The sequence below is a fragment of the Hibiscus syriacus genome, unplaced genomic scaffold (assembly GCF_006381635.1).
Source record: "Hibiscus syriacus cultivar Baekdansim isolate YM2019G1 unplaced genomic scaffold, ASM638163v2 tig00110482_pilon, whole genome shotgun sequence".
Classification (NCBI taxonomy): Eukaryota; Viridiplantae; Streptophyta; class Magnoliopsida; order Malvales; family Malvaceae; genus Hibiscus; species Hibiscus syriacus.
The window spans coordinates 4,094,661-4,111,579 of NW_024062758.1; the positions used below are offsets into that span (position 1 = coordinate 4,094,661).

The 16,919-nt window shown below is 32.7% G+C and overlaps 2 protein-coding genes across 3 annotated transcripts in view; both read left to right on the top strand.

Moving 5' to 3' along the window:
* The window catches only part of LOC120128968, a 35,780-nt gene extending 32,356 nt beyond the window's left edge, over nt 1-3,424 (top strand). For both annotated transcript variants that reach the window (XM_039146576.1, XM_039146575.1), the window contains exon 4: nt 3,339-3,424. In XM_039146576.1, the coding sequence (XP_039002507.1) occupies nt 3,339-3,409 (71 nt within the window). In that variant the 3' untranslated portion in view covers nt 3,410-3,424. The remainder of the gene's footprint in view (nt 1-3,338) is intronic.
* A 4,492-nt stretch (nt 3,425-7,916) lies between these two features.
* Nucleotides 7,917-9,087, top strand: LOC120128709 (galactinol synthase 2-like). Its single transcript, XM_039146340.1, has 2 exons — nt 7,917-8,261; nt 8,375-9,087. The coding sequence occupies exons 1-2, from the start codon at nt 7,932-7,934 to the stop codon at nt 9,065-9,067; spliced, it is 1,023 nt and encodes a 340-aa protein (XP_039002271.1). The 5' UTR covers nt 7,917-7,931; the 3' UTR covers nt 9,068-9,087.
* Nucleotides 9,088-16,919: the final 7,832 nt, after the last annotated feature.

A 16,919-nucleotide genomic window follows, 5' to 3' on the forward strand; every position in this document is an offset into this window, starting at 1 on the left:
CATGAAATTCTAAGAAAACCTTGTTATTCCTAGCAAGCTTGGACACCGAAACCAAGTGCTTTGTTATTCTTGGTACATGCAAAAGATCACTTAAAATTAATGCCTTAGAAGAAGTATGTAAAACAGATGTTCCAACCGAGTTTACCCTCAGAGATATACCATTTCCCACTAAAAGATTACCTGGTCCAGTAAACTCGGAAGATTTCATCAGCTTGGAAGCATCTGGGGTTACATGGTGGGTTGCCCTTGAATCAACCACCCACTGCTCATCTGAAGCCATATGCGCCTGAGGTTGATTAGAGGCAATTTTACTACTGTAGCAAGCACAGCCCGTCGAATCAAGAAATATACAATTAGCACTGGACTCATTTCTGGATTGCGATGAACTAGAAGATGCATTGACACCAAGGAAGTCTCGAACAAATCTGTACCAGCATCTTTCCACAGAGTGTCCATTCTTGCCACAGAGCTGACATTGAAGACGGGCACGGCCTCGACCACGTCCACCAGACCGACCCCCTCGAACTGACTCAGTCGAACCAGTCGTAGCTCTCCCTTGAACCACATTAGCACTCATCGGGAAATTCTCAGGCTGAGAATCAAACCGAGCTATCTGTGTTTAAGCATCGACAATCATAGAACACACCTGATCTAAAGAAAGTGACTCACGAGTGGTTGTAATGACCGCCATGAACGGTTGATACTCCCGTGGCAAGCCTTTAAGAATGCTGACAATGTGCTCAACTGAAGACACGGGGCTCCCACAAGAAGCAAGGGGTCGCAAATTTCTTTTACTCGAGTTAGATAAACCCGAATCGAATCATCTCCTTTCTTCATAGACTGGAGTTTGTAATGTAGATTCATGACTGTAGTCGTGGATCGATTTGCAAAGAATTGCATAACCGTATTCCACACGGCGGCAGCGGATTCAGAGCCAACGAACTGCGGGAGTAATGGAGTATTGATCGTCGAGAGAAGCCAAGACGCAAGCGCACTGTCTTGCACTATAAACTCTTCATAAGCTTCATTCTCCACTGTCTCGCCAAGATGATTGACAACCGTCTCTGATGGAATCGGGAAGGTGCCGTTTAGGAACCGTTCAAGACGGTGGCTGCGAACAGTAAGCAGAACCTGTTGTTTCCATAAAAGGAAGTTCGTCTCGTCGAGCACCACATTCACTCGTTTGTTGGTGAATGATTGAGCTTGCGAAGAGGAAGACTCAGCAACAAGTACCATCGTAGTTCAGCAGACTGCTCCAGAATCACAAGCGAATGATACCATATTGAGTAATCAAACAAGTTTCTAGAACTATCATTAATAGATGATCACAAGCCTTACATATTCTGCTCCTTATATACAAGCTTACCAAGATAAAACTGCTTAACAAAATTTCATAAAAACAATCTGTTATGATAACTAACTAACTTCTAGATCGTTTCTAGAACCATCTCAGCTGTAACATGCACAAGCATACATGTAACTCTCAACAGATGTAAAACATCATTAATTTGATCAAACCATTACTACACTCAAACCCTAATTATCACACTCAGACTTTCGTGATCTGGTAACGGAGGTTAACGTTTGAACGGTCGTTTTGTTTTAAATAAAAAATACTAGTGACCATTAGTTTTTTTCTAATTTCAGTGGTGAAAAGGAAATTTATCCAAACTTGAGTCACTCTTTGTGTAGTTTACCCATTTGTTGTGTAGGCTGAACTTGCAAGATGAATATTGCTTACCAACTCTTAACACTTTACCCTAAGCTTGTGGCTGTACAGCAATGAATGGTGTTGAATTACACGCGTATCTGAGATTTAGCAATTTCAAGAGAACATATTTTGAGGCCACATATCGTAAGAGCACAAACACAATTCTCCCAGAACAACAAGGAAGCCATCTCTGGATTCTCCAGCATCAATCTATAGCAATGTCCCATGTTTGATAAAGTCGACTTTGTTTGTTTTCCAATAAACTTCCCACTTGGGGTATCATAGTATTCGGCCTAACGCTTAACTCAAATCCAAACCAACTGCTTTCTGATTCCTGAGGCTATGAAGATGGTCATATAATTCTTCTGTAATGTCTGTCTCTAATCTCTGGTATAAAATTGTATGCCTTGTTTGTGAAGAAGGTAAATGATTAAAATAGTGGCAGATCTAGAAATTAAAAAATAAGAGTCTAAAATTTTAATACTCTATTTTAAAAGATTTGGGTATGCAAAATTTCTTATTTTTTATATTTTCATTAACAAATTAAACTAAATTTAACAATTTTCTCAAAAATAATGGGTGTACAATTACATACATCCGGGTTAAAACCATTTACACCAGCCTGAGATGATAAATAAGATAGTGAATGGTTATCACTAGTATATACCAAATTCAAGTCAACAGGATGTTGCTCAGATGGCAGAGCGCTCCCTTAGCATTTAAGAGGTGTGGCGATCGATACCCCGAATCTCCATTTATCTTTTTTCTTCTTTTTTTTTTCTAATCTATTTCGCAACTCTACGATCCGAACGACAAAGGCAAAGTTCGTGAGATGGAGAAATACTGTATTTTATTTAACTCGCTTCCTGGAATTCAGTTATGGCGATTTACATACGAATCCCTTATCTTCTCTTTCTTCTTCATTGTCTCTGCTGAAGTGTTCTTTGAAGAAGCTTCAATGGTATAATTTTTTTACGCATTTTCCTCCGTTTTCTACATGCATTGCTTTTAACAAATGAAATAGGGGCTGCTTATGCTTTTTGTTCTTCTTTTTGAATGATTTTGCATGTTGTTCTGAAACTGAAGATGGATGGGAAAGTTGGAGGATAAAATCTGAGTGGAAGAAAGACGACAACTTCTCCGGTGGAAAATGGAATGGAGATCTTAACGACAAAGGTAACCCTTCAACAATACTCAGAGCTTGGTATTGATGATTTACTTGTACTATGCTTCATGTTTTGTACATGTATTCAAACTGGTGAAGATTATTTGTGCTATGCATGATGGCAGCCTGAAGATTGGGATGACAAGCAATACATTCCTGATCCTAAAGACAAGATACCAGAAATAATAATTACCTTTTGTCCTTTTATTCTATTATATACTACATGTATAGCCAAGGTAATCACTTATGTTTGATTTACTATGGGGTTTTGATAACATTCCAATTTCCAAAAGAGATCGTTGATCCTCATGCCAAGAAGATAGGCATCTCAATTTTATAATTTCTATATTTGTTTTGCAGCTCTATGATCATTGACACCAACTAAAAACCCCTTCGGTTTTACGTTTTGATCTTATATAATTATATTTATCAAACTTTGGCAGAGACGAATCAAAGTTATAGCCATGGAGAAGAAAAGCACTGTAATGCCGTGCCTCGTCTTTCTCCCCGTCTTATCAATCTACTCATCTTGATGCATCCCAAAGTGAACTGAGAGAGTAATACAACATTCAGAGAGACGATTATTCTACAATTAATGCATGTAAAAGTGCAAATGTTCAACCAAGCATATCTTAGAGCACTTCGTGTTTAAAACAAATCCAAGTTTACCTGCCAGAGAAGTTCTGGCCAAGATCCACCATTATGATAGGATCATAGGACCAAGTGCTGTATTGCACAGGTCCATTAAGCACACTAGTGTCGGTAGTTAATACATAGGACCATATATATATATATATATATATATATATATATATTATATGGTGTGTGTGTATATACAATTATGTAGATAATATGTAATCACACTATCACTCTGCATTTCTACTTTCACGCTTCCTGGATAGAGGTGCACAAAAAATTCGAATATCCGATTTTGCGCAAAAAATATTCGAAACCGAATTTGGGAAAAACTGGTTTTTTTAAACCGGATCGGATATTTTAAAACCGGATAGTATAACCGGTTTGGGAAAAAATTGGACGATCGGATTTTTTACTTGATTAAAAACCGGTTTGAAAAAAATCGGATAAAAAATTGGTTTTTTATCCGGAAAAAAATCCGGTCTGGGGTTTAAAAATCCGGTCTGAGGTTTAAAAAATTAGATGACCGGATTTTTTACCGGATTAAAAACCGGTTTTTTTAAAACCGAAACCGATTACACCGGTTACATCATCCGACCCTCTAAACCGGTTATGATCCGAACCGATTTTTTTATAAAACGATTTTGGCTTAGGAAAAAACGGAGATCGGTTGGTCTGAGGTTTAAAAAATTAGATGACCGGATTTTTTACCGGATTAAAAACCGGTTTTTTTAAAACCGAAACCGATTACACCGGTTACATCATCCGACCCTCTAAACCGGTTATGATCCGAACCGATTTTTTTATAAACCGATTTTTGGCTTAGTGAAAAAACCGGATCGGTTTTTATCCGATCTGGATCGGATTTAAATCCGGCTATGTGCATCTCTATTCCTGGATATGGCAATTTACATACGAATACCTTATCTTACCCTCTCTCAATCTCGTTTCTTTCTTCTTCATTGCCTCTGCTGAAGTGTTCTTTGAAGGACGCTACGATGGTATACTTTTCTTTACACATTTCCCTCCGTCTTGTACACGAATTCCTTTAACAAATGAAATAGGGGCCGCTTAAGCTTTTTGTTCTTTTTGGCTGATTTTGCAATATGTTGTTTTGAAACCAAAGATGCTTGTTGTTCAACCACTCATATTTATTATTTTAATTTTTAATTAATCAAGTTGTGACATATATCACCGTATAATGATTTTGCATCTTATTAATATAGATCAACTCTTGACGAGTAAAGTGAAAGCATAAATTAATGTTGGCGAATAAAATAAAAATTTTGGAAGCTTAATGACCAAAATAAGTTTTTTAAAGAATAGTGAACATTGATCTAATTTACCCTTAAAAATTATCTCATAGATTCGGTCGGTTAGTACTTCAAATAAAGAACATTATCCCATTAACCTAATATATTGAAAACGTTTCACCATCTTACAGCAATTGTGGGACTAAAAGCTTTGCAAATTAAAGAAATTTATATATAAATGTAAGAAAGGAGAGATGTTTCTTATCGGACAGTTGATCGAACAAGAAAGCTCAGGTGTCCATCACCGACTTCTAAATATGGTGACGACACATGGCAGCAGAAAAATACCATATCAATTGATACATACACCGACCACATATTCTTTAGGGACATATACAGGCCCATTCCTACAATTTACAACCTGGTGATGGCCATGCTATGGCGCCACCCGGAGAAAATCAAGCTGGTAAAGAGTACGGTCGTTTACTACTGTGCGGCTGGTTCCAAGCCCTGGAGGTATACATGCAAAGAAGAGAACATGAACAGGGAAGACATTAAATGCTGATGGCTAAATGGTGGGATATTTACAATGATGAATCCCTTGACTGTAAAAATGTTGTGGCTTCTAGTGAAGTAGAAGCTGATGCCTGCGACAAATTTTCGCTGCGTTGCCACTTGCAAGAAGCTTGATGGCTAGTTCTTTTTAGTAGATTTTCCAAATACATACTTTTTTTTATATAAATAATCAATTCTCTGAAAGTCCGGTAATCAAATCTATAAAATGTAAATCATGAAAATACAAACCATAAAATATAAGTGTAAAGTACACAAATAATCCTCCGCCTATAGATGTTATGTTGAGCACCTCCAACTATTAAAAATTATAAAATAATCACTGGCTATATGATGTTATTTGTTGAGTCAATTAACTATTAAAAGTTAGAAAATGGTCACCCAATTATTCATTTTGTTCCAAATTCGTCCTTTTCCATTAAAAAATCGACAGTCGTTTGAGCTGGACATTAACATGTTGATTGAGATATGATAGTCATTTGAGATTTTGAGATCATATTATATCATATCTTAGTTAGCAGGTTAACATCTAGCTCAAATCGCCTTCAATTTCTAACGAAAAAATGATGTGTTTAGAACATAATGAATAGTCGAGTGATCATTTTGTAAAATTTTAATAGTCGATTAACTCAATAAAACAACATCTTCATATAATTTGAACTCATTTATGTACCTTACCCGAATATATATTATATCAATGAATTACATAATAAAAATGTAAATGTATGTAACATACAAACTAAAATAAAATTATATTAAGAACTCATCATTGATGTTATTCGCTGTATTAAAACCTTACATGTTGCTTAATTTGGTAGGTGATATAGATTATTAAAACACTAAGTTACACAAAGGGTGTTAAATATTTTTAATAATTTGAATGATTATAAGATAATATTTGTTAGGAAAAAATTTAGTTAATGGTGACGTATATATTTTGCAAAACACAATTATTTAAAGGATAAGTTGCGTCATTTATTACTGAACTTTATTGTCTCTTATTCACTCATTATACTTTTAATTTTTTCAATTTACTCACAAAACATTATAAATTAAATTCTTTTATCACTCAAAGATGACATAGATTATTTTATTATTTTTGTATATCATGTCATATTTTTATTAATATTTTAATGTTATATATGATTATGACAAAAAGAATCCAAAAATGTCTAAATTATACCTCAAATACTAAACCCCACATTAAAATCCTCCTCCCTTATTTCTTCTTCTTCTTCTTCTTCCCCTCTCATTTTCTCTATTTGTCTCATCAACCTCAAAACACCAGGTTTTGAGAACAAATAATTGGTGTCTGGCCCTCTCCGATTGGAGTTGTAACAAGCTGGTATGACCCCATAAAAGATTGATTATCTGATTGGAAGGTTTGAAGCATGCATGGAATATCAGGGCTCGGTCTTTAATCCTTGAAATCAATAACGGGGAAGTCTTTAAGGCGCTGCACACTTCGAATCGTAATGGAGCGTCTCTGGCTATTTTATTTCATATACATGAGCTTTTAAATAGAAACTGGCCCATCTCCTTTTACAGGCGAGGCGCGAAGCGAATCGTAGTGAGTTGCTAATTTACAAGTTACAAGCAACCCAAAGTCTAACCTTGCCCCACCAAACAATAAATGTGGACAAGCTTGACCCTTAAATCTTTTTCGTCCTTTAACAATCCCTTCTATATTTGAATTAATCAAACGCAATATTAAAATATCATTTCGTATATTTGCGGTAAACTTGGCTTTCAACAAACCATATTAATTCATTGTCTTGTATATATATAATTAAAATTATATAATGATAAATTAACATCATTTATGAAATTAAGAAAAATCAAAAATCAATATATTAGATAACAATCAAAATTAAAAATAAAGAAGCCTGGTCAAATTTTGAATGCAAAACATGGGATGGGAGTTGGAAGTTGATAGTCAAAACGATTTGTCTTCCAAAAAATTATCCTAGAAATTTGGTCGGTTAGCCCCTTATATAAAGAGCATTGTCCCATAAAACCTAAATATTGGAACTTTCGTTGTATTAATGTAATTGTGGGTCATAAAACTAACTTAACGATAAAGAGGGAAAAAACAAAACAAATAAATAAAGATGGTTTTGTCTAACCGTAGATTCAAACAACTAACGACCAAAATCACCGACCTCTATATGTGATGCTGACACATGGCGTCTGACAGTCCCCACAGTAAATTAGTAGACACTACGACGACGTTTGGCCACTTGAACTAAACTATGAATAACCGACAGCCTACAAGGAAACTACCCGACTCTCAATGGAGTACGTGGCGATATCACAGTAAGGTATGTTTGGTTATATCAATTAGTGGGTTGTAGATGTATTTAATGTTTTAGTTAAGATTGTAATGTCAAGGTAATTATAAAAATATTATATAATATTTTGAATTAAATATTTAATTAATTCACAATATTATTTCTTTTTCCTTTCTCTTTGAGGTGGGCCAACGCGTTGTTTACATGCCTATATAAACAGCCGCAGCACTCGCATCCCTCCCCACCAACAATTGAGCTTTCTCTTGCATGATACAATTACCAGTTTACCATTTAAGCAAAACATGGCCTCTACCATCACCAGTACCAGAGCTGCCACTCTCACCGCCACCAAGGCTCCAATCCCTCCCACAAGGGCTTACGTTACGTTTTTGGCAGGGAACGGAGACTACGTGAAGGGCGTGTTGGGTTTAGCCAAGGGACTCAGGAAGGTTAAGAGCAAGTATCCACTTGTGGTGGCACATTTGCCGGACGTGCCCGAAGATCACAGGAAGATACTTGTGGATCAGGGCTGTATACTCATGGAGATCGAGCCCGTCTACCCACCTGAGTACCAGACCCAGTTTGCCATGGCTTACTATGTCATCAACTACTCCAAGCTACGTATCTGGGAGGTATAAATATTAATATTAACATCTTTGCATGTTCTGTTTAGGAATTTCAGTTTAAAAACTGGTTTCAAAATGAACAAGTTGTGTACTTTTATGTACTTAAAAATTGCATACAGTTTGTGGAGTATTCCAAGATGATATACTTGGATGGAGATATCCAAGTGTTTGATAACATAGACCACTTGTTCGACATGGAGAATGGTTACTTTTATGCTGTTATGGATTGCTTCTGTGAGAAAACCTGGAGCCATACCCCACAGTACAAGATTGGATACTGCCAGCAATGCCCCAATAAGGTCCAGTGGCCTACTTGGGTCGGTCCTAAGCCTCCTCTTTACTTCAACGCCGGCATGTTCGTTTATGAACCCAGCCTATCTGTCTACGAGGACCTGTTGACCACTCTCAAAGTCACCCCTCCTACCCCTTTTGCCGAGCAGGATTACTTGAACATGTTCTTTAGGGACATATACAGGCCCATTCCACCGATTTACAACCTGGTCCTGGCCATGCTATGGCGCCACCCGGAGAACGTTGAGCTGGAAAAGGCCAAGGTCGTTCACTACTGTGCGGCTGGCTCCAAACCATGGAGGTATACCGGCAAAGAACAAAACATGGACAGGGAAGACATTAAGATGCTGGTGGCAAAATGGTGGGACATTTACAATGACAAGTCCCTTGACTACAAAACTGTTGTGTCTTCTGGCGAAGTAGAAGCTGATATGGATGAGCAAGTTGGCCTGCAACAAAATTTTGCAGCGTCGCCAGAGGCTGGCGCTGTTCGTTATATTAACGCCCCATCCGCTGCTTAATGTTTGTGGCCTTAATTGATTATTAATGCTATACATAACAATACAATTAAGTTGTGTATAGGGAGTGTACTAGTTGTGTATATGTGTTATTTTCTTCTTTGTACTAGTATTTGATCTGTCCTTACAGTTTTTAAAAAGGACAGATGTTTTTTCATGAAATCACAAGGACTATTATGTTGTCCTTATGGATGTTGTCTTTGGTTTGATTATATACAGTTTTATTTGTTAAAGTGAACATCTTTAGCACACATGCATCTTATGGATGCTGTCTTTGGTTTGACTATTTACAGTTTTAAGGACCAAGACCCTAACAGCCTCCTAGTTCGGCCTCTTATTCAAGCCAGCGAGAAAATTACTGAACTATATGATAAGGCATGCATTTCCCTAAACCAAAACAAACATAAGATTTTATGTCACGATATGCAAAAATAAGAAATTATATTAAAAATTTTAAAGCTATGCAATTAAATATTTTTAAGGATGTTAAATTATATAAAAAGTACAATCACATCCTAACATCCTTCAATCTATCTATGATAGAGAGAATGTCATGCCTATGCAAGTTCCGACGGTTAAAAAAACAAAGAAATTACCAAGAATTTCTCAATGTCATCGACTAATGCCTGCCTGCCGTTTAGCTCTAAATTCCTAACAAATAACAAGGCTGTTTTTTTTTATTTAGATTGTTTTATTAATATCTGTGTGAGCTAGGATCCAATTGCATGACGTAAAATTAAAAAGTTTTGTATCTTTTAAGATCATAGGAGAAAAAAAAAATTAAATGTTGAGATTAACAGTAAGAAATGAGAAGATATTCACTAAAAAGATGATTTAATCACATCATTTGATTTCCCTCATCCAACGATCCTAAAATGATGTAAAACTTTTAGTTATGATCCACTTACATGATGTAAACCATAAATCGTAAACCCTAAATAAATTTAGTTAAAATTTATAACACATAAATAATATTTTTAATCCCACAATAAAACAATATATTTTCCTTTTTAGGGTTAGAGTTTAGGATTTATAATTTAAGAATTAAATTTTAAGGTTTAAGATTTTGTGTTTAAGGTTTGATGTAGGGGTCTTAAGGTTTGGGGTTTAAATTTTGAGGTTGGGATAAAAAGAGATATTGTGTTATCGTGAGTTAAAAATTTATGACTCATAAGAAAATATTTATTTAACTCACAGTAAAACAATATTTTTTTGGGTTAGGATTTAGGATTTATGGTTTAAGATTTAAATTTTAAGGTTTAAGGTTTAGGTTTAGATTTTAAGGTTTACCGTAGAGTTTTTAGAGTTTGAGATTTTAGGGTTTAGGGTTTAGGTTTTGGGAGTGTGGTAAAAAGAGATATTATTTTTCTGTGAGTTAAATAAATATTTACTAACGTGTTATAAATTTTAATTAAATCTAATCCATTTATTTATTTAAATCTAAAGGCTATAAATTAGTGAAAAATTTATTAGTTTTACATAGTGTATTTGGATCCTATCCCACATGTATATAGTTCACTTACACCTAGTATAAAACTAAAAATTTTACACATTGGTGTAAAATTAAGGAGTTTTGCATTGTGTAAGTGGATCCAAATGTTGTATTAAAATATATAATTATGGGCACATATTTATAATGTATATTGTTATCGTAAAATATGACATAAATTAAGTGACTAACTATGTTATAAAGTCATAAGGTATTATAAGTGTCATGGAAATAAAGGTGTAGATAGTATTAAAGTTGTATTTTTAATTTTATGAAAGGCAGAGTTATAAGTACAAACAATAATTGATTCTTAAATTAGCTATATAAAGGGTTATGATCCCCAAAAAATAGATAATCTCGTATTTACTGGTATCCCCGTTAGAGAGTTTATACTTAAGGAACTTTATCTTCTTAGAATATCACAACCAAAAAAAGATTTAATGATTTTAACCTTTCAATTAATTTAGGTACACTTTTGCATCTAGTGTTTTTTATTCTTGATGATTTGACATGATTAGATCATGGTTGTTTTCATATTTATTATGATTTGGTTCTAACAAGTGGTACCATCGCCTTGTCATGTTGAATCATTGAGAATTGTTTTTTTAAATGATTTATTGGTACGATTTTATGAGTTTGGTATTTGAATCTTTAAGTTTTGGTTTAATTATGGTTTAATTTATTCATTAAAAAAGATTAAATATACTTTTTTTTTGGGTTTACGATGAACCCTAGACTTATCTCTTTTGTTTTGATTTGATAATCCTATTATTTAATATGTATTAAATAGTATTTGGGTGTTTCTTGAATGTGTCGTGCACAACATTTTTCTATTGTAAAGCAAATATATGGTTGCATATTAATTTGCGTAAATTTCAATAAAACAATAGAAGTAGATGTTGTAAACGAAAAGAAAGATTATAATTGTAAGTTATGATCGATGTAATCGGATGAATAAATGATTAAGAAAATTTTGAAGAATAGTCAAAATGTTTAGGTTTTTAGTTTCTAAAAGTGTCGTAGGATAATTAGAAAATCATGACGTGATTAGAAAAATTCAGTTTCGTTTTTTTTACTGTTATGATTTATAGAATATATATATATGACATTGATATATTAGATCCAGTTTGATTAAAAAATTATTTTTAATCTTTAAAAAAGTTTTAATTCACTGGTATGTATTTTGTTGACTTTTGGTTAAATAATGATTATTTTGAATTCAATTTATTTTTCATGATTTATGTAGTTATGACCTAAATTCATGTTTAAGGAATTTTTTAGAAACAATCAAAGACTTGAGTTTTCGATTTCTGATAGCACCATTTATGTAACCTTATTTTGGGTTATTTGGGATATTGTAGTGCAACAATACAGTTTTAACCTTTGATTATTATAGAACTATTAAATTTGAATATTAATATTTATTTTGAGATAACTTAATTAAAGTAATAAGTCGTTAAAGTGGTATCCGTTATGGAAAATATTTTTTAAATATAAAGGTTATATACATGTACCTTAAGATATGTTAGTATTGATCGGCCCAAAGGAAGATTAATAATTTACATAATTGCATGTACAACTTTGGTAATAAGCATGTGAAAATTATTTGGTTTGATATGTGAATAATAAATCAGCTCAAAGGAAGATTTTTGTTTGACATGTTCTTATTATCGATGTTTGGTTAGAGTATTAGATATCACTTAAGGTGAATATTTTGTCTAAAAATGAAATATTAATGGAGTATTCGATATCTTGAGATAATGATTAATTGTATTCAAATTTATTATTATTTTGGTTATCTTTTAATTTAATTTAAAGATAAACTCATAGAAATTGAGTGGTTGACAATATTTTTATGATTTTAATTATATTGTTAATGTAATATATGTATATATTCAATTCGGTTTTTCAGTTTTAATTGTTGGTTAATAGAATATATATATATATATTCTAAAACAAATTAATCCATATTATGGTTATGTCTGACATTTTAATGATTACTTGAAATATAATATCGCCAAAGTGACCTCTTTTGTGTAGACTAATTTATTTGGAATATCAAGATGATTTTGTGTTTCTTGTGATTCATGCATTTATTAATGATTTCAAAGGAAAGTTAATATTTGGTCGAATTTCAAGCAACACATGTGGTAATAATATGTAACAATTATAAGGTACTTTATATGAGCATTACATTATTCCAAAGATTAGTCTATTGTTCGACGTAGCTTGTTGTCAATGTTTGATTACTACAACAAGAGTACCTCTTAATGTTAATATTATTGTCCAAGGACTTGATATTGATGTAGTGTTTGATATCTTGAGATATGAATTAACCATAATTTTGAATTTATTTGTTTACTTAAGATCTTAGCTTCAATTCTATATATGTTTTGTTTTGCATTCAACTAATTATTTATTTATTGCTATGACATAAGGTTTTGATTGTATGAACATAGACATTGCAATAAGGAAAGAACAATTTCCACCTCTCATGGGGATAATATTCTTAATTGGTATAAGGGATTTTGAAAGGTGAAATTTGTTCAAATTGCATAAGTTTAATGGTCATTAAGCACAATATTTTAAAAGCCTTTAGGGACAGCCTAATGGTTTCCTTAACAAAATTGAGAAATATTTTTCCCCCAAAAAATAAGGTTTAAATGACATCACTTCTGACTTATTTGATTTCTATAAAGAATAAGGGTTAAGGAAATGTGAGAGAGTACATTATGGATATGTTTCATACGGCTTCAAAAATTAAGACACTTAAGATCGATTTTTTTGGAAAAATTATTTTTTCTTCTGATTTTCAGTATCACTTCCTATAAAGTGTAATTAATTAAAAGGGATAAATGAACTTGTAATATCCCAAAATCAGGGTTAGTAACTAAAATAGAAATTTTGAAGTATGATTTTGAAAGATTTAAAAGTTTAGTGATTAAATTGGAATACTTAGTGGATGTTTGTTGGTAATTATTAAAGGAAATAAAGGGTAAAATGGTCATTTGACCAGAAAGATTTTTATCTTTCTTTTGAGCTTATAAAACACGTGGGAAGAGTGAGAAAGGAAAAAAGAAAAGTCTAGAGCTTGAGTTGTCTCCTTCCTCTTCTCTTCCCGTAAGCTCCATGGCAAAGGTAAGCTTAATTTCAGTTGGTTAATTCTTGAGTTTTAAGCTTAGTTTTGATTCTTGGGGTGCTAAGAAAGATTATTTAGAGATTAAAGTATATTGAAACTTCAAAATGTATGAGTTATGAAGGATTAAATATGAAGAGTTTTTAAGTGAATTAATGAAATAGAAGGAGTTAATAGATTTTAAAGTTGAATTTGACTTGTCAAGGGTTAAATTAAGATATATGAAGTGATAAAATAAGTTTTAAAACATGTTGAAAATCTGGTATGATTCTTGAAGTTAATAAAGAGGAGAGGATATTAAGGTTCAAGACGAGATAAATGAATCTAAATGAGTTTAAACATGTATATGTAAGTTAGGAATTTGAAAGGGGATGAAATATGAAGCATTTGAGTTAAATTAAATGAATTTTTGTGCCTAAAGAGACATTTCTGGGCGGTGCACATTCAATATGTACTGATGCATTCTTAAAAGAAGAAACGTCGAATGCCAGGAATGTCTCGATGCACTATGAGTATGCACCAATGCACCAAAACAAATTTTGAAGGTGCATCGATGCTTAAGGGTGCATCGATGCATGAATATTTCGAAGCTATTTTGGGTACCGATGCACTATAGGTTCATCGGTACACCCCTAAAGGAAAAAAAATATTAGTTTATTAAGTTCATTTAAGTTGTTAGTATCGGATTACAAGGTGTAGGTATCTGATAATTGCCTTAAATGTATAATTAGTATACAGAGCCTAAACAAGTTCCAGAATCATTGACAAGTAAGATCGATCAAGGGGAAAGTTTAGAGATCAGTATTGACTAGTGAGGCCAGGTGAGTGCATGCTAGTTATATGATGTGTAATGGAAATATGACTTGCGACGAGTCTATTTCCTATATTAGAATGCATAAATTAATGAATATAAGCATATTTTGATATGAGTATATGTTGTATGTTGATATGTTTTGTATATACATGATGTAAGTAAAATATATTATAAGATAATAGGAGATCATAAAATAGATGTGTAAGATATTATTGTAAGAGACAAGCCATGTAAGTATAGGTTACTGATAGAATAATTAAGCCAAGGTTTTTGTGATATATATATATATAGATACAATGTAATTACATAAGTGATAAGTCATGAAGCTATATGTGACTATGAGAATATTTAAGAGAATAAAATAAAATAAATAATAAGTTAGACTCTTTGAAAATGGTATATAAATTAGGGGACATGAACATAACGATATAAACCTATAGGATAAGCACTATAAGAAAGAGTAATATATTTTAAAAGGAAACTACGTTTAATGGAGTTTAACACGAAGAACTATAAAACTCTATGAGGAGGTTATAGGAGTTATGTAGAACTAAATTAAATGGATAGAATAACTCTAATTAAATAAGGTGAGATAAGTGATAAGGGTTATATGTTATTGTATAGATTAGTATAATAAATCATGTAAGCTGGTACAAAGGGAAAATGAGATAAAGATAAATAGCTTTTACCTATAGGTTTATATAAGATTATGTCGTTGTGATAACATGAAAAAGTGAACTGAGTTCTATGATATTGATCCATGTGAGTATAAGTAATGTGATTGCATAAGATATATATATATATATATATATATATATATATATATATATATATATTCATATGATTTGGTATATGCCATTTGATTCATGTGTACACATGTAGATAAGATATGTGAATAAGAGTTATGCGCTTATAAGTGATATGATCACATGATGTGAAAAGAACTATGAGATATGTCGTAAGTGATCTGATGTGAAATAAAAGATAATGCCATGTTATGTATTGAGCTAGTAGTTGGCATGCCAAGAGTCGAGGATCTACGCGGTCCTTCGGGACATATATGTATTCTTTGGAACATGTGTGAGGTCTTTTGAGACACATACTTGATCTTTGGCATATGTATATGATTCTTAATGAATTTCTACGTGGTCCTTAGGGACATATTATATGGAACTTCGGTGCATTTATACGAGCTGTGGTGACAGCATTAGTGCACAACCTCTATAGACTCACATATCTATAGTTCTCATATGTGTACATGGGCTACTAAAGAAATACAAACAAATACATGATATGTAATGTACCTGCTTTGCTATGTGAAATGTAAAATATGTTAGATGTAATGTCGAATATATTAATTGTTAAATGAATGATATGATTGTTAAGAAGTTTGTATAAGAATAGATAACTAAAAGACATAAATGGATGGAATATTGATTATGAAATGAGGTTATTGATAATTAAGATAAGATTTATATATTTGTATGCATGTGATTATATGAAATGTTATATTGATTTGTGATATTATTGTATGATATGCTCATGCATTTTTAGGAATTAGAGTTTCAATTATGAGTTTTATATGCCTCACTAAGTCTTCGGCTTAGCGTGTGAGTGTTTCACACGTAGGTTTCAGAAAGCGCGAAGAGAAGTTAAGAGGAGCAAGACAGGTCATCATCTTCCTTACAAAGTTCATATCAGAAAAGAAATGTTTGATAAGTATTTTATTCTTTTAGATGTAGTTGGCATGTAATATAAACGATTTGAATTGTATATGCTCTGATAAGTGTGAAAACTTTTATCTTGAAATAACATGAAGTTTTATTTAACGGGGATTTTTCATTATTTTGAACAAGTAAAGGTTTAAAAGTTGATATGACACTTTGGACTTGGATTCAGGTTGGGGGTGTTACATTTAATGGTATCAGAGCTAAGGTTTAGCCGAGTCTAGGCTTAAACCAAAGTCAAATGAGTTTTAAAAATGTGTACATGCCAACATAAAGTGAAAATTTCTAATATGATAGTGTAAGGAGTGTGTTGTCTTGCTAATAGAATTAGATTGCTAAGTTATAATAGAAGTATGATTATGATAATTTTGAAATAAAGTGAAAGGTGATATTCCTGATTGTTGTAGTTATTCACCTGCTCTGGCCAGGTAGGATGAAGAGCAGACACCTCAGGAAGTGCCTCATAAAATCAAAGGTTGATTTTAGAAGTCGAAATCATATTAGAATAATGATAGAAGATTTTCCTAGTTTTGAAAAGTGATGTGAAGTACTCTTATTATTCCTTAGATAAGATAGAATAAGGTGAACAAGTGTCACCATAAGAACGTTAAAAGATTAAATGATGCAGTTAGAATTGGTAGAAGAGTTCAAGAACAAGTGTATTAGTGACAAGCATATAAGATGTATAA

Bases quoted from the DNA above. Each gene is read 5' to 3' on its own strand.
- LOC120128709 (XM_039146340.1), top strand. From the start codon at position 7,932: ATGGCCTCTACCATCACCAGTACCAGAGCTGCCACTCTCACCGCCACC. The intron at 8,262-8,374 runs GTATAAATATTA...AATTGCATACAG, and splicing joins CCAAGCTACGTATCTGGGAG to TTTGTGGAGTATTCCAAGAT.